The sequence below is a fragment of the Gopherus evgoodei genome, chromosome 4 (genome assembly GCF_007399415.2).
Source record: "Gopherus evgoodei ecotype Sinaloan lineage chromosome 4, rGopEvg1_v1.p, whole genome shotgun sequence".
In the NCBI taxonomy this organism is placed as follows: domain Eukaryota; kingdom Metazoa; phylum Chordata; order Testudines; family Testudinidae; genus Gopherus; species Gopherus evgoodei.
The window spans coordinates 11,983,505-12,002,483 of NC_044325.1; the positions used below are offsets into that span (position 1 = coordinate 11,983,505).

At 41.0% G+C, this 18,979-nt stretch overlaps 1 protein-coding gene across 8 annotated transcripts in view; it reads left to right on the top strand.

Moving 5' to 3' along the window:
- The first annotated feature begins 715 nt into the window (after window positions 1-715).
- The window catches only part of TMEM260 (transmembrane protein 260), a 50,890-nt gene continuing 32,626 nt past the window's right edge, over window positions 716-18,979 (top strand). For 3 of the 8 annotated variants that reach the window (XM_030562982.1, XM_030562983.1, XM_030562985.1), the window contains exons 1-3: window positions 716-879; window positions 10,294-10,325; window positions 11,080-11,231. In XM_030562982.1, the coding sequence (XP_030418842.1) occupies window positions 735-879; window positions 10,294-10,325; window positions 11,080-11,231 (329 nt within the window). In that variant the 5' untranslated portion in view covers window positions 716-734. Of the gene's footprint in view, window positions 880-8,274; window positions 8,350-10,293; window positions 10,326-11,079; window positions 11,232-18,979 lie in introns of those variants that run through there. The other 5 variants (XM_030562984.1, XM_030562990.1, XM_030562989.1 and 2 more) reach the window with 5 other exon arrangements.

The following is an 18,979-nucleotide window of genomic DNA, read 5'->3' on the forward strand; positions in this document are numbered from 1 at the left end:
CATGCCACCGAGGAGGAGATGAGGTGACAGCTGAGCCCATATGCCTGACTGAACCAGACTGGTACCCACAGCACCCCCCCATAAATCCCTACCCTTTGCCTTGCCCATCGTTTCTTGTCCCCCTGCCCAGTCTCTCTCCCCTCTCCCACTCTCTCCTTGTGCCCCTCCCCCAGTGTCTTTCCCCTCCCCCACTCCCTCCTTGTGCCCCTCCCCAGCCTCTTTCCTCTCCCCCACTCCCTCCTTGTGCCCCTCCCCCAGCCTCTCCTTGTGCCCCCCCTAGTGTTTTTCCTCCCCCACTCCCTTCTTGTGCCCCTCCCCCAGTCTCTTTCCCCTCCCAAGTCTCTCCTTGTGCCCCGCCCCCACTCCCTCCTTGTGCCCCTCCTCCCCCCTTACCCTCCTGTCTGTCTCCCCGCCTCATCTCTCCCCTGCTTTCCTCCTTGCTCCAGCCTCCTCAATGCTCCCCCTCCGCAGTGGTTTCTCCCGCCCCCCGCGCAGTGGTTTCTCCCGCCCGCAGTACCTCTCATCGCCGCAGGGAGCACCGGGCACAGGGAGACAGCGGCGCCCCCTCCTTCCCACCGCTTCCGAATGTACCAACCCCGGGGAGGGGGAGATCAGGCGGGGCCAGGGTCGGACCACAGCGCCGCCCTTTCCCCCGCTGTGGGCCCCCCCCGCGCGACCTGCGGCAGTGGTACCGCCCCGCGGCTCTCCCGGAAGGAGCGGCGCGCTGCCTGCACATGGGTGCCCAGCCCGGCAGCTGCCCGGGGAGGCAGCGGGTCCCCCAGCGACATGGAGCGGGTGGCTTCGCCGGGGCGCTGGGCGCTGCCGTGGCTGCCGCGTACGCGGCGACGCTGCCGCCGTCCGTGCCCGGGGGAGACTCGGGTAAAGTAGCCAGGCCGCCCCCGCGACCCCGGCGCAGGGACCCCCCCCCGCCCAGCCTGCAGCGTCCGGGCCCGGGAACCGCTTCCTCCTGCAGGGGAGACGGGGCTGGGCCCCCTCCCGCTGGCCGGGGGCTGTAGCTGGGCCAGCGACTCCTGCACCCTCGGGAACACGGGACCCGCCCAGCTCGGCCGCACCCCAGCAGGGCATCCCCCTGGGGGTGTCGCTCAGCGACCCCCGTCTCGCCACTGCCCCAGCCCGGGCTCCTGCAGTGCGCAGCGGGATACCCAGCCCGGGGGCGGTGATACTGCAGCGGGTGTGCCCCCCCCCCCCGCTCAGATCTCCATGGGGAGAGACTGACTAACCCCCCCCCCATAGACCCCGAAGGGAGTGTCTGCCAAGCACAAACAGCCCCCAACCACCGGGGTGGGGGGCGGCAAGTTGTGCTTTTGTGTACAACCTTCCCCTGCTCTTTGGATTCTGGGGAGGGCAGGCCTAGGCTCACCCCTGGAATGAGCGGGGGCAGGGGGGGCGGGACGCAAAACCTAGAACATCAGTAAGTACAGGGGGCAGCCAGTGCGAAAACAGGAAGGGGAGTGAAGGCAAAGGGTCAAAATCAAGGTTCTGGATGGGGACACCAAGCGGAAAACTCTAGATGGTGCCTGGTGCCCTATTTGGTTCCTGTTTTCTAAATGGGTGTGTGTGTAACTGGTTGGAAAACTGTTGGCAGAGACTAGTTATCAGTAATTGATAATCAACCTGGAAGGGCATAATCAGTGGGGTCCTGTAAGGATCAGTTCTGGGTCAGGTTCTGTTCAGTATCTTCATTAATGATTTAAATAATGGCATACAGAGTTCACTTATAAAGTTTGTGGATGATACCAAGCTTGGAGGGGTTGCAAGTTCCTTGGGGGATAAGATTAAAATTCAAAATGATCTGGACAAACTGGAGAAGTGGTCTGAAGTAAACAGGATGGAATTCAATAAGGAGAAATGCAAAATGCTCCACTTAGGAAGGAATGGTAATTTGCACATATACAAAATAGGAAATGACTGCCTAGGAAGGAGTACTGCGGAAAGAAATTTGGCAGTTATAGTGGATCGCAAGCTAAATATGAATCAACACTGTGGTAAAAAAAGCAAACACTCTGGGATGTATTAGCAGGAATACTGTAAGCAAGACACGAGAAATAATTCTTCTGCTCTGATTAGGCCTTAACTGGAGTACTGTGCCCAGTTCTGGGTGCCACGTTTCAGGAAAGATCTGGACAAATTGGAGGAGGTCCAGAGTAGGGCAATAAAAATGATTAAAGGTCTAGAAAACATGAGCTATGAGGGAAGATTGAAAAACTGGGTTTGTTTAGTCTGTTGAAGAGAAGACTAAGGGGGGACATAACAGTTTAAGTACATAAAAGGTTATTACAAAGAGGAGGAAGAAAAATCGTTAATCTCTGAGGACAGGACAAGAAGCAATGGGCTGAAATTAAAGCAAGGGCAGTTTGGGTTGGACATTATGAAAAACTTCCTAACTGTCAGAGTGGTTAAGCATGGAATAAACTGCCCAGGGAGGTTGTGGAATCTCCAACATTGGATGACCTCTTGAGGTCCCTTCCAGTCCTATGATTCTGTGGCTCGCCATTGAGGATCTAACTGCCAAATCAGAAGGGCCTGCCCCTCTTCAGAGGGGAAGGGCCAAAAGAGAATAGAGGGATTAACTGATTTTGTGGGACAACAAATGAGAAAACAGGCAGGGGGTGCGAGTCAGAGGTTCAAAGTCAGGGTTCTACAGAGGGACCTTAAGCAGAGAACCCTGTACAGCAACCACTTCCCTTTCCCCGGGAGAGACTTTGGGTGGGAATGAATGAGGAGAGTCTCACCCCAGCAAGTGAGAATTGAGAAGAGTATATGCAGACTGTCTCCCTAACAGGCCCAGAAGCCCTCCCATGCCTGTACCCCTAATCTACCATAGCCAGGCAGTAATGAGCAGTAACAAGTCTGACGAAGACTACCGTCCAGGCGCTATGTAGCCTTCTCCTGCCTCTTCCCTCCACTCCAGGGATGGTCTCTCAGGGTCAGGCATGGTTGCTTCCTCTGTGCCCGGTTGCTGTGCTCTGTTGCAGTGGAGGAGGGTTCCGAAACCTCTTGGGACCTCAGCTTACTCTCTGAGATTTATTTTGGAGCCACACCCCAAACCATGCTGATTTCATGTGATGTCAGGTTTTGTGACGTGTGTTGTGTCTGTGTCCTGCCTTTCAATAAGGGATTTAGAAAGCAGCCTTGGGGGGACAATTTGTGTCCAAGACGAGCCAGTGTTGCAGACAATATGGGATTGCTTGGGCTCTTACTCTTTTGAGCACGTGTCTGGCTATATTCGACGTGGCAGTGTGTTGACTAGACTGATTTGTCCTAGTAGGGGAAGATGGGAAACAAACTCTCTCTTTTTCTGCCAATAGGAAGGGAAAATGTCATCTTTCCTCCAGTTCCTTGGGGAACTTGCAAATTGTAAGGCTCGTCCTGTTTAAACTTCTTGTTTGCATGTGGCCTGTACAGCTGCAGTTTGAGTTAGTAAAAGCAGCAAAGAATCCTGTGGCACCTTATAGACTAACAGACATTTTGGAGCATGAGCTTTCGTGGGTGAATACCGACTTCGTCAGGTGCATGTCTGTATTCACCCACGAAAGCTCGTGCTCCAAAACGTCTGTTAGTCTATAAGGTGCCACAGGATTCTTTGCTGCTTTTACAGATCCAGACTAACACGGCTACCCCTCTGATAGTTTGAGTTAGTGTGTGTCAGATGGTATGCTCATTACCTAAAGGGACTTACAGACTACATTGCTTTCTCTTTCCCAGCCTCCAAAAGAGCTGAGCAGTTTATTCAAGGCTTTGCCTCTTAACCTCTGAATCCAAGATGTTTCTTGTCCCTGGTCATTGCTCCCTATTGGAAATTGGGATTTAATTAGAGAAAGTAATTTTAGAATGGAAAACCAATTAGAACTATATTTTAATTTTAATCTTAAATTATACTTTTCAATGCTTTTTTCCTAGACTTGTGGTCAGTTGCCTTTGATTTCTTTAGTAGTGGGCTGATAGTTATGCAAAGTACAATATTTCCTGCTTAATCTGTGGATGTTTTACATTGGCAGGATTGTAAATTTGAAGGTAATATATACTTAGCATAACTGTGCATACACTAATACAAAGCTGAATAGTGTTTCATGTGATAAGTACTTGATTTAAGGACAGTAGAAAACAGAATTGTTTCACTTCACAAAAATCTTCCTAATAAAGTGCACATTTGGGTCCTCAGCTACATTGCATGCCTTGCAAGTAAGCTGGCTGCAGGGCTGTAATTATCATTATGCCAATGCTTAGAGGCTCCAATGAGGGCTGGGCCCCTGTAGTGCTAAATGCTGTATAGTCACCGAGTAAAAAGATAGTCCCTGCCCCCAAAGAGTTTACAAACTATATTTAAGACAAGATGGAAGAAGTGAGTTCAGCAGACAATGGGAGGGTGAAGGGAGAGACAATGGGGTAACAATATCATTTCATTGGCTAGCTAGGGCACAATTCGATGACTTCTCATTCAGTTTAACATTTATTTTAATTTTAAGCATCTTCCTTTGCCTGTTTAAATTTTTTAACCATATTATATGTTAATCTGGAATTAACAATATATTTACAATAATAACCTTTTCATCTTCTAAAATAATCCCTGCTGGGATACATACCTGTATTACCTTAGCCAATGCCTGTGGTTTATATCTATAATGCATGTTTACAGTTTATGGAAGAGTTCTGTGCTGTTTTGATTGTGATCTTGCTCAGTTTTTTGTATCCAGGATGAAAAGAAGTATAGCAAATGTGATATACGTGCTCTCCATGTCTGCTGAAGGGACGACAAGAAGTAATCAGCTTAATCTGTAGCAAGGAAGATTTAGGTTAGACATTAGGAAGATCTTTCTAATTATAGGGATAGTTAAGTAGTGGAATAGGTTATCTAGGGAGGTTTTGGAATCTCTGTCACTGGAGGTTTTTAAGAATCAGACGAACACCTGTCCAGGATGGGCTTGGTTTACTTAGTCCTGCCTCAGTACAGGGGATAGACACTTCTACACTTCTGTGATTCTAAAATTCTGCTTCCTGATTAGACCATAAATTAAAATGAGTTTAGTTCTTTGGGCGTTGATTACATCTCAGTATATCAAAAACAACAGCAGCAAAACCCAAAATACAACAAGGCATGTGCTATTCATCCCTCAGACCTGTTTGCTTGTATGTTGTATTCATTTTATCCACCCTGTGTCTTTTTATGTTGGTGATATTTCAACAGGCGTTATCCTCCCGACAGGCGTTATCCTCCCGACAGGCGTTATCTTTTTGTTCTGTACAGTGCCTAGTACGAAGGGGACTTGATCTGTGATTGTGGTCTGTAGATACTACCACAATTCTGCTACTAATAACCTAGCATATTACGAGTGCCACTGTACTATGTCAAATATCAGAGGGGTAGCCGTGTTAGTCTGGATCTGTAAAAAGCGACAGAGTCCTGTGTCACCTTATAGACCAACAGACGTATTGGAGCATAAGCTTTTGTGGGTGAATACCCGCTTCGTCAGATGCATGTAGTGGAAATTTCCAGAGGCAGGTGCTAAGTTGTGTCACAACACCATTGCCCAGTTTAGCATGATTGGCTGACTGATCACAAGAGGCCCCGAACTTTAATAAGAATTGTGTTGCCACCAAGATAGCCGCATGGAAATGCCTGCTTTTAGTTCAGAGGGATTGCCTTTGATACACTGCAAGAGAGATTCCTTAAAGGCGGTCTGCAATAGATTCCACTTGAGGTGGTGAGTAAGACAAAGACATAAGTGACGGTCTTTGCATGTGTTGTGAGGCTTAAGCAGCAGTTAATGTGAGGTGTGCTCCTGTAGCATGTCCCTCTGGTAGTCTGCCTGATAGTGTCTCTTCTTCCCTTGTTCTTTCCATTTCATTCCGAGTCAGCTACCAGTTACACCATCTGTGGCTGTTGGGGCTTGGCAGCTGGATCTTGCTGAGGCATAGGACATTTCCAGCCCCGCTCTTCCTAGCCTTCTACATGGGCCTCCACTTAAAATATTTGAATAGGTGCATCTCGGATTCCAGCATTTCCACACCACATCCCACTGGGAGGATCAGGTTTTTTCCTTCCAAAACAGTGACTGATAGCGATAAACTACAGCGTATTGAATCAATAAATGCAGTACTACAGTCGTGATAAGCACTTCTGCTTAAGGACTAGGTCAGTTCCCTTCAACCCACCCCTGGACAAACAAGTCCTTTGTAAATTTTGTCCCTGAGCATCTGGGCTCTAAGACCCTGATCCTGCAAGCACTTAACTTTAGTCATGAGAGTAGTTCCATTGACGTCAATGGGACTACTCATTTAAGTAAAGTTGCACAAGTGCTTAAGTATTTGCAGGATTGGGGTCTAAAATCATACTTAGTTTTGAAAGGCAGCCCAATATTTTCAAAATACTATATTTTCTAAAAATTGTCCTTAAAGTGTTGTAATCTTAAAATGTAAATGCCAAGAATGATGCAGATATTTTCAGTGGCAGCTTTCCCATAGTGTTTTGCCATTGCTGGTATAATAATAATAATAAAAAGAGAGAATAAAATTTACAACTAATTCAAAAACATCTACAGACATTAAACGAGCTTAAAACGGATCAGATAGACTCAAGTTGAAAAGAATGTTTCTCTCTGTTTCAGATAGCAGCACTCTATATTCTGAGCCTCAAGACACACCATGTTGTCCTCTCTTTTTAAAGTTAAGCTCATGTTCATGTCTTGATTTTATATCAGTGTCACATATATCCTGTTATGTAATAATACTGCTTAGTGTTTTATAAACACTAATTAATGCCCACAGCGTGATTGTGAGGTAGGTCATTATTATCCGCATTTTACAGATGGCCAGGGAAATGGAGGAAGAGAGATTTAAGTGGCTGATGATTTACTCTAGGTCATAGAATTAGGCAGGGTCAGAGGCCAATTTAGAATCCAGTTGTTCCTGGCTCCTTGTCCTGTGTGCAGACCTACAAATCACATACCCCTAGTAGTTTGTCAAGATTGCAGCAGCACTTTCTTTGTCTCTTTTATACTGTTTCATTTTTCAAATGAAGGTTGGTGCATAAAGTGTTTTAGAGGTTTTGGTATTTGTTCTGATTAACACTTTTGTTAAAAGCTGTGTTGTAATTCTTAACAACTGACAATGCTATACATCCTGTAACTTTTCACACAGTTTTTCTTAGCAGTTTACATACATATTATCTTGATGTTGTTCTTGTCCACAGTATGGATCAATACCATAGTAATATGTATCAGCATAATAGTGCATAATCTTTCTTGTCAATAATAGGCATTTTCAACAAATACATTACCCAATATCCTAGAAAGATATAATTGAGTCCCTAGCCATCTCTTAGCCCTGGTCTATACTGGCGGGGCTGCGGGGGAGGATTAATCTAAGTTACGCAACTTCAGCTATGTGAATAATGTAGCTGAAGTCGACGTACTTAGATATACTTACCGTGGTGTCTTCACTGCGGTGAGTCAACTTCTGCTGCTCTCCCGTCGACTCCACCTATGCTGCTTGTGCCGATGGAGTACCAGAGTCGATGGAAGAGCACTCGGTGGTCGATTTATCATGTCTAGACTAGACACGATAAATCGATCCCCGCTGGATTGATCACAGCCCGCTGATCCGAGAGGTAGTGTAGACATGCCCTCAGATATAGTTCGTGATACTGTTTCAGATGCTGCCCTATTCTTGGCTCAGTCCTATGGGCTGTGCCTTTGGCTACAGCAGTGGCCCCACCCTTTTTCGTCTGGCGCCACGGAGGACCGTGGCAGTGGACAAGCATCCACCAAAATGCCACCACGTGGCAACGTCAGTAGGCGGCGCCGCTGACGAGCAGTGTCATCCAGAGACGTTGTTGCCAAAAATCAGAGACATTTTGGCAGCGACACCTCTGGATGACGCTGCTTGGCGGCATTTTGGCAGATGCTCGTCCGCCGGCCAGTACACGGGCGCACTTAGACACCCCTGCGGGCCCCATGGGGCCCGCTGGCACCGCGTTGCGGACCCCTGGGCTACAGGTTAGTGCAAAAATCCAACTCTGTTGAGCCTGGTTGTACCTGTTGTTAATCCAACAAGTTGAAGTCTGGATAATTCAGCTTCCTTAGCAACTGTGCAGGTATGCAGTTATCACAGTGCTTTTAAAGTGGCAGGAAGCCTAATTCAGGGGTTCCTTTATTATTGTGACCTTTAGCCACATTCACAGTGGCTGCTAATTTTGATCCTCATGACTCTGCTTTCCAGGACGCAGTGTGCTGCAGGTGTTCATACGTTTCTGTTTGCAAAGGAAAACAAGGAGACCTTAGACGATGGTCGTAGTCAAAATTGGGGAATCACTTGGAACAAATTACAGAGGTTTGCTGTGCTAACGTGCCTTAGGCTGTGGTTATGATAGCTTTTGGCGAATGCTGTCTAAACTTTCTGTACTGGGGTTTGCGCTGTGCTTTCCAGAACATCTTAGTCTTGTTGCTGAGTGTGCACCTAGGAGGAGTTTCTGCCTTGTGAGATCTCTAGTAACTTTTATGGAACAATAAAACCACTGGCACTGAACCTAAATTTATATGTTCACATCTAAGTAGAAGGGGTGAAATCCTGTTGCCACTGAAGTCCAATTAATTCAGGATTCCACCCCAGGTCTCTAAACCCACTCCCAGCTCTACCTAATTCTCTGCAGAAGAAAAGAGATGACCCTGGCTTAGCAAGTTGCAGCTAGGTGTGCACCCTATTTAGTATGCTCTGGGTAGCAAGAACGCCCAGTTCCTCTGCATTGCTCGTTTTCATGCAGAATCAAGTCCTGCTGGCTTTCCTGGATTTATAATACCTCAGAAATGCTGTAGCCATTATGGATTAACAAATTTGGGGATGAGTAAATTCCAAATCTGAACTGTGTTTTTGTAGATCCTCCGTTATATGGAAACTTTCCTAAAATAGAGTAGTAATAAAAATAACACTTACTTTATAGCACCACAAAACCAAGGGCTGAGAGGTTTTTATGCTAGCAGGGGCTGCCTCAGGGTTTCTCAAATGCTTTAAGATCCCTGATTTCACATCAGTGATTAACAGGTAGTATAACTTGACTACCACCTTTTTTTCCTAATTGTGCACTGTAACTGGATGGTTTTTAAAAACTTCTTGTATAATTCTTATCTTTGTTATAGAATTATTTGAAAATGAAAAAAACTGTTGTAATATACACTTAGCCATTTATACGGCAAGAAGCAATGCAGTTCATATTATCTCTGTATCATGTATCTTTTTGCCATACAGACTGCACCTTAAAAGACTGCACAAGCACTTTAAAACGTGTATAATAATAGTAATAATAATGACCAGTAACATTTAGTACAGCAGAGAGACTGCAGCTCTCCGTTTAAGAAAGGCACTAGAAATTCAAGGCAAGGATCACATCACTGATTTAGAATGTCAGGTAGCAAACTATTCAAGGTGACTTAGATTCTTGATGTTCCATTTAGTGATAAAATATCAGCATTAAGTCTGAATTTCGTGACTACTTGTGTTGTTGTCTTCCTGTTGTTTAAATGTATTTGTGTGTTGAATATATTTAATATATATGACTTCATAATGTTTGTAAAATGCTTTAATGATATAAAGCACTGTAGAAATGCTAGTATTATTATGCTAACACAGTTCTTTCTTGATTTTTTTTTAAATCATAGGCAATACAAAGGAAATATAAAATCTAAACTATATCATATAATGAAGATGTCAGCTGAGTCTAATATCTCCTAGCAGGAACAAGGGTCACTTTTTGAATAAATAATGGTGCAGATTCAAATTGCACCATGTTATAGCTGGTCTCTTAAATAAACTGACCCAGGCATACATGCACAATGATTTTTTTTGCCCTATTTAAAAATATAAAACTGTATTTTTTCATGAGAAATAACCAGGTTGTTAAGAAACAATGCAGTATAAACTATACAAACTGTAATGCTATTTTCCTTGAAAGTTATTGAAACAAGCAGTCTTGGTTTAATATTTTTTTAAAATAATGTCTGTAACTTGAACGTATCAGGCCATCCTTTAATGCAGCCTACCTATACCTTCGCTTATCTGTCCATAAGAGTCTTGCAAAAAACATACAAAAGATATTTTGTGCAACGACATCAGAGGGAGAAAATATTCTTAGAAAATTTCATGCTGTTAAATCTCTACAGATTTACAGTTTTATCCAGTCAAATTAATGCAAAACCCCAATGCAAGCATTTGGATTTTGAAAACTTTGGAGGAGTGTCATTTCCTAATAGTAATTATTGGTTTTACATTATTTTTTCACAGGGGAGCTGATCACAGCCGCATATGAGCTTGGAGTAAGTATTAGTTTTATTGTTTAATCAATGCTCTCATTAACAGTTTTAGGAATTAAGGAAGTTTAATTAAGCATGGAGTAAAGTAGATTAATTTATTTTCAAACCACAGTTTTTACTAACTTATAAGTACAGCACGCGACAATTTACTTCAAGTTTTAAATCCAATTAAAGTAAATTATAAAGCAAAGGCTTTACTGTATATACAGTAGCTGGCTTATTATCAACCCAAATTTTGTATAAGCTGGGGAGAATAAAATAAATCGGGTTAACAATTTTAATAAGTTTTATTATTTAATAAACTTTATTATGGTGCATGATCCCTTTAGGCAAGACCTTAGGACTGTCAGCATGGTGGTAATCCGATAGCAGTGTGGTCTTTCAGCTTGCTAACCAATAAAATAGTTCAGAATTTGCTTTTTTAAAAACAGCCTTTTGAATGACCCTAATATACTGTGACCCCATACAACAAGCAGTTTAAGAAATCATAATGAAATGTGTCACCTCTTTTCTAAGTGAGTCATTATTGTGGGTGATTTGTGTAGCCAAATCTACTAAAGAAAATATTTGCTAAGTTAAAATTGGCACAAAAAGATTGTTACAGAGAAGCTTCTGTTCAAAGACCCTAGTTATTGATGATAGACCATCGTGTATAATACCAGGCTAATAAAGAAGATACTTCTCAGTTAGAATGTCATTGCAATTTTTACTTCAGCTGTATGGAAACTTTGTGAACCTATTACTGGTTTGTCTGTAGGTTGCCCATCCTCCTGGTTACCCTTTGTTCACTCTGCTGGCCAAACTGGTCATTGGTCTATTCCCTTTTGGTTCCATTGCCTACCGAGTAAATCTTCTCTGTGGCTTATTGGGAGCAGCAACAGCATCTTTGCTTTATTACACAGTTTTCAGGTAAAGTAGTTGCTAGTATTTATCTTTTTTCCTCCCAGCTCTCTTCCACATCTCAGAATGTGGGTTAGATTAGCCAGCAATACCTCCGGGCCTTTTTAACCATGATTTTCTTCCTTAAGTTTTGAACTGTAATAGATTCATCTGATTAAACTAGCAATAGTTTAATCTACATTTGGCCTACGTCCCTTCACAAAAGTTCCTTTAAAAAAACCCCAGCACTCTTCTTAAAAAGGATTGACAAGTTTTTCAGTCTCATTATTACAAATCATCGATCAGGATAACTAACCAGAACTAATGAAGTTTGTCATTATATAAAGAGGCAGATGGTCCGTTTAAATTAGCAAGATGAGCTTTACCTATTGGTAAACTGTAAATTTAATTTAATTGCTTATGTTAGAGGTTATGGGCAGATACCTGTCTGTGGTACCTGATTTGTCTTCATTCCTGTGCTGCATTCTAGTTACATCGCTGTAATGGATATTCATTCTAATTCAGAATACTTGCAAGAAGGATAATGTGAACAGCAAAGATCAATATTGGCTGCTGCATCTATTACAGTGGTTTACTGCTTGCTCCCACTGTAGGCGTTGCAGTCTGCAGGAGAATCAGAACCTTCTAACCTCTCCATTTTCTCTAGACCTCTAACCTTGTAACAAGAAGACAACTGGAATTGCACGTGATTCTGGATTTTGTTAACCCTGGTTGTCTTTGATGTGATAGTTCCCTATACTCTTAACCTTAGCCTGACCCATATCGGAGAGGATTATGGCAAAAGGTTTAAACAATTTCTAATTCTCTTTTACAGAGAAAAATAGGGCATACTTCATGACTTGAAAATGTCACCAAATCATATCAGAATTTTTAATACGTTCTTTGAGTGGAAGCGCAAAATGTAACTTAAAATATATATAAGGAAATTAACAATGGACTTGAGCTTATGGGAGCTGGAATACCCTGAACTCGGACAAACTTCAGTAGGTGTTGAGAGCTCTCAGCTCCACACAGGAATGGCCCCTGTCATTCGACAAGCTCTCTTTTATTAAAGAGAAATTGATATTTTAACATAAGATACGTACCTTAAAACCAAACATAGTCCTTCATACATGATTTCATTCTGTACCCCAAAGTGCATGTCTATAGACTGAAATATCTTTAGCTATATTATGTTCTAGATAATTCTCTATAATAGCATATAAATAAAATTTAGCTCCATCATTTTTATCCTTAAATAATAATAAATCTGGTTAATGTTTCTAATTAAAAGGCTCTCAGTTTGTAATAGTATATTTAGAGTGTAAACTTTCAGGGCAGGAAGTATTGTCATTTCTTTTATGTACAGCACCATGCACAGTGTCAGGGCACAAAACATCATAACACTTGAATTAATTAGCAAGAAGAACACCTTTTTTATGCTCTAAATCTTTCTGATTGATCATTATTATGGTTCCTATTATTGCACTGTCATTAATGATCTTCCTTGGTTCTTAGTTTATAACTAAGACATCTGTTATGTGCTGAAACTTGGCCTATGAAGCCTTGTAATTCTCCCCCTCCCAATAACTTAAAAAAAGTTTTCTTACACAAAAGCAATATTAAAATGGGGAACTAGCTTTGGGTGCTTTTTTACTCTTAAAGGAAAACCAGGGATTCTAAAATTAATTTTGTTAGTTGTCATATTTAAAACTTATTTAAAAGAGCAACAAGAATCTTTTGAAATGGCCAAGTCAACAATCAGCCATAATCTTTTCTGTCTCTAAAGTAACTTTTCATAATTCTTAATAATATGTTATCTTTGTTAACATCATGGAAGCTCAGCAGTGCCCACTGATAAAGTGCATTTTGAGGCATTGTGTGTCAAATATATTTCAAAAGTATGGTATGGTGGTGTTTTATTAAATCAATTCTTAGTGTTAAGACATTTATTTAACAAAGAACTGTTGCTGTTACACATTTATACATTTTTCTGAAAATGTACTGGCACAATCTACTTTAATATCTTTAAAATTTTATGGGTTGTTGCATTTTTTTAAATGAGGTTTCTAGACACCTTGAGCTCTGTAAAACAGTGTATCAAATCCTTCTACATCTTTGTGCCTTAATTACAATTTAGCTGATTGTTAAGTGGCTTCTGAAAACCTGTCAGGGTCAAGAGAAAAACAGCCAAGTGCTCATGCTTGCTGTAGGTATGCTGCAGATGTTAATATGAAAATATGTAGATGTTTAGAATACAAATAATTGATGAAGTACGTATCCTTTGGGAACAACACAGTTCAAGTGGCAAATCTCTCTCCTCAAACAATAGGCCCCCTTCAGAAAGGAGCAAGCCATCTCTATGGAAATAGGACTAACAGTGCCCTATTGATTGAGTGGAAGAAGACATTATACAATGTCAGTTGGGTTGTTACAATTTCATTTGTCGTGTGACCTGAACTTAACCTCTAAAAACCTTTCTTCTGTGAATGTAAAACCACCAGCAGGGCACGTTTGCTTATACATCCACTACAGTGAAACATTGTTTTTTTAATTTTTGTTGTGTTTTGTTATTTTCCAGCCTATGTGTACTGGAAATTTATTCCTTTAGGAGGGTTATTCCTTTGTCAGGCATTTGTTTGAGATATTTCACGAGTTTATTCATTCACAGGTCAGAAGAATTTATTTTCATGTTTAATGAGAGGCTTTTGAGTCTCTGAATAGTGGCATTCTTTCTTATTTAAGAGGACATTACAGTACATACGGGATTAGTGTTGAATGGTGTTCAGTACATTTATTCTTTAAACAGATTTATACTTCGACCAGGTAATTGTTCACATGGTGTTCTCTGTACTTACCGCTGGGGTACATATAAAGAACTCCTGTTTCTTTTTTACCACAGATTTTGTTTCTTAAAACAAAGGCCACTTGAAATGTGTTGATGTAAAAAGTTGTTTTCAGTAAGCAAGACTTTTACTGAATGAGCAGCTTACTCTTTAGAGCTACAATTACAAAATATCGTTTTTTCTCTTTACATTTCTTAACATACTGCTTTTAAGGTCCATAAAGTGGCATTTAGAAAGAATTCTTTAGTTAGACTGTTGATAATAGAAGTCAATAATTCATTAATTTTTGCTTTGTGATACCGAGAAACTATATTATAATTTCAGTATGTAGAAAGTATGAATGATTCCTTTCAGTTAATATTTATTCATTTTACAAAAGAATCTTTTGTGTTTGCATAATATGATTTCCAAAGTATAATTTGTTTTGCATAGAAGATGCATTCTCTATTGTAGAAAGAAGTTCAGTATTATGCATTTTGTTGCTTTAAGTATATATTTTCTATGTATTCATTTCATAGTTGGGTATTTTAATTACCTATATTGAGTTGCATATTTAGTGTGTAGTAGTCTTTAGAGAAGCAGTTATACTTGCAGTCATAGTGCTAGAGTAAAAGTCATTGTTTCAGAAGTGTCTCTTTTATGTTTTGCAGCTTCATTCTCAAGTGATGTTGCACTAAGTGAAGTTCATTTAATATATGTCAAAACAATTCATGCTGTAAGAAACTGTGAACATAAATAAAAATCTGAGACAAAGCCCCCTCCCTAAACAAGGAACACTTTCTTATGAAATCATCTTTGTATTATGTAGATGGAACCTAATATATTAAACGTTCTGAGGTTCACTGCACCGTATTTTATGTTCTGAGGTTGTGGTCGGCAGTTGGAGAAGAAGTCTTGCAAATCGTGTGAGTTGGAAAGTTAGCAAGGTTTGTGATCTTTGTTGTGCTCGCTAAAGTGCACTGGTGGTTAATAGCAGGAGGCAGAAGCAAAAAACTGTATGAAAGTTATCTTGCAGTTTTATCAGAATATGTTGCTTCCTTAAAACAAAAACAGAGCCGGAAGGCCATCAACTGTTGGGAAACCTCTTCTTCTGCCCCCTGGGTGCTTCATGTATCAGTTTGCTCCAGCAGGAATAGTCAGTAGGGAGTTGAACGTTTTCGATGGAATTGAAAAGAGACCTGAGTGTAAGAGAGAAGTGTTCCCTTATTGCCCGTCAAAGTTAACCCAAAAGCATAGAAACTTAGCAGCCATATACAGTAGAGAGATAAAGGTTCATTTAATACATTGACCCTACAGTGCACTGAGCTGATGAAATTATATTTTAGAGCATTTTACACATTTACATTTTGATTATGTTCATTTTCAGACAAACTGACTTATCAAAGTTTCCATTACTGGTAATATAGGGATCCAGGAACGACTTCAAATATTCCACAGCTGTAATGCAGAAATTTAGTTTATTAATCCGGAGTCAGTGGGGAGTACTTTACTGCAATCAGAGAGCCTATTTTTTTCCCCAATTGTTACACCCTTGACCACCGATGTATTCAGCAAAGAACAGAACATTAAAATACAGTACCTTAGAGAATGAGGAATTTTCTGACTAAGGTATATTTGGATTTTCCAGATTAGAGATTATTTTAGATTATTGCTATTATAGCATAATATGAAAATCTTCACAATTTCAAAAGCAGCTATGCATAAGTAACAAGTAGTTACCAAGTTTTAATAGGGATAGAAGAATGGAAAGTACTCAAGTATTAATTTCCTTTTAGAAGACTATCTGCCATGACCCCTGGCTAATTGATCATATATTTTTTTCTCATACTTGATATAAAATTGCATTGAGTTCAGGCTGTTTAAGGACATTAACAGATCTGTTCATTTGCATTTTGTTATAAAGTAGGCACATTAGGCTCAAATAGCTGTGCTTCATTCTGAAGAAGAAAGCAGGGCAAAACTCCTTTTTTTTTTAAAGACTGAAGAGTCTTTTCTGACAGCTAGTCAGAGTTAGAATTAGTTCAAGGAAATGTTAATAATGCACTGCCTAGCTTAATCCCTTTGATATCACCAGGTATCCTCCTGTTCATGGGTTAATTGCTTTAAAAGCGAAGGCAATATTCTGAGCGGTGGGCCGCTTCACCTTTTCACAGCTGTTACCATTGAGTGACAACTAAATCCCATGTGTAAGATGAGGAAGAGCTCAGTCTCCAATTGGGAGAAAATTTATGTAAACCGCAATCCCTTCAGAATGTGCGGAAGTCATAGACTTTCTTGATTTACTCTGCTTTTCCCAGAAAGCTCTATTGTTCACTTTCCTAAGTCCCATCAACCCTTTGTAGCAGAATATCACAGCGGCAGCAGATAGCTTGAAATATATAAATGCTATCATAGCTCTGATTAATAGCAGTGCTTATGAGTCAAGTCTGATAACAGTGCAGCTCTCCACTCAATTTCAGATACTGCTAATGGAATCTGTCTTCTCCAATTGTAATATGAGAAGGCCTAATTTGCTATGGAGCTTGGAGCTGTCACCAGTAGGGGATTGTGGGGTCAGATGGGAGCTGCCAGGTTTTTGCCCTGCAGCTTGTATCTCTCACTTTGAATAGAGCAGCCCCCTGCCTGCCAGTTAGCTGATAGGCCGCCGTGGGGTTTATGCCACTTCATACAATAGAAAAGGGCTACATAGGCTGACTTTATAATTGTGAAGCGAGCTCATATTTCCACAGCTACTGTGCTGCATAATTTCTAATAAGTGGTTTTAACAAATGTCAGATTATGAAAAGTTTCTTCAATTACAAAAACTTATAAAACATTTAAATTGCTAAATCTGTTTCCTACAGAGTTTCTGCCACTGGAGCTAGACACCACTTATTATGGTTGCAGTGATAAATGTACATGTTCTAAAGAGTTTTTGAAAAAATTATTAATCAAAGAATAGATCATAACTAATATACCCGGGCTGTTTACAAAGACATAAAGAAAGCAATTCCCCTCTGAATTTTAGCAACTTGAAATACTGTTCTTATAACTTGTATAATAGAAAGCTATTAACGGTGAAATATTTTTCTTTATGAAGTTCAGCGTATATACAGAGTATTGTACTGTTTTGGTTAATGCAGCTCATCGAGTTGCTTCAATATAGTTTGTCAAGCCATTGATTTTAAGCATTCATCTGTCTTATTTCTTTGAAAGTTTATGACTGTAATAAACAGGGTATTTTTAGTATTAATAATTATATACTTCAAAGACTTTTTGTGAATTAAATTCCTTGGGATGTGAAAAGTTTAGTGCAAACTAGTCCTTACCTATAGGCCTGATCTGCAGCCATTTACTACTAATTACAAAAGTCTGCGAGATCGGGCCCCTCAGACCACAATCCTGTAATCAGATCCATGCATGCAGATCATTCTGCCCATGCAGAGTCCCAGTGACAATGCAATTGCAGGATCAGGGCCTAGGGTAGTAGCAGTTTGTCTCATCCTCGCTGTATGAATAGTACATCAAAGCCCATTGACATAACTAAAACTAATTCTCTGTTAAGATTTGCATAATAAAGGCTTGTCTTCCATGGTATGTAGACATACCTGCGTTAAAAACATTCATTGCAGGCTGAAAGTTCTTCTTGTTGAATATTCATGTTGCAGTAGCAGCTAGAAGATACTTCCCTCCTATCTAGGTCATGGGCATTCTACCATAACCACCCTGCCTGTCAAATGTTGTTAGATAGGAATGAGGGTTTGGTTGAGAGATTCCATTATGGAAATCCATTTGCGAACCCCTGGTTTAGGTATTTATATTGCCCGTATCGCTTCAGTGTACAAGTGCCTTCACCATAATATCTGAACCCCATTGTACAAACACCTCCAAAAACCTGCTCTCTGCCCGATTCTAAGCAATTGGAATAAATTGCTCTCATCCCAGCGTGTCTTGTCTTTTTTATTACTAATGTTGAGGTTGTTCTGGCCATTTTTAAGTGGGAGTAGGACCGAACATTGAGTTTATCCAACTGTTTTCCATTATTGCAACTCAAAGTTATTAGCTGTGTGTTTTACAACATTTTGCAGGGAGTAGCCCATGAGGCAAGCTAATCAGATTGTTGAGGAGAGGACAGGTTAACTGGCCTTAAGCACCAGTTAGTTACATGGGCACAAGGAGGTTGGGCATGCTGTGCGTAAGACTCTTATCACTCTTCATGTCATAAGCTGTTGTCTCAAGCAGGGCAATGCCTTTTGAGCATACACTGTCCATCAGAGTTTGTGTGTCTGCTTTTAAAATAGCTGTACTTTTCCTTTTAATGGCCAATAATGGAAACAACCTGAGCTGAGTGTTGTTTTAGGAACTGAATTTCCCTTGATTGGTGTACAGAAGGTGAAATCCTGACCCTGCTGACAAAACTCTCATTCATTGGGGCCAGGATTCCACCCGGAGTTCCTACTGCTGTCAGTGGATGTCTCTTGTGCATACTGAGGATATTAATCTGCCCTTCTGAGGCAATGGCTGAAGTTAATGTGTCGCAGGTTGAAAACCGCCATCAGAGTATTTTTATTGGCAGTGTCAGCAGAGGCTATGGTTTGAATTCGTGTCAGGATTAAACTACCTGTTCATCTCTAGAGATGAGACATGCTAGGGCAATGCTGAGAAACTTACAATGCGACCACCCTTATTTTTACCTGTTCTAACTAGAGGAGTTCGTTGTCCAGTCTCATCTATCTATCACCATTATACTAGTGCTACCTTCAACAAAAATAACAACAATTGTTGGGGGTCTGCGGTTCTTGACTGAATACAAAGAAGTCTTTTCCACCCCTCTAATGACAAGCAGCCTTACAAAATAAAAAAGTAGGGAATATGTGGAGGGCAGGGAGGAAACTCTGTAAGAGCTGGTTCATCTGTTTTGTGATGTTAACCTTTGCACTAGCAGTGCGCACT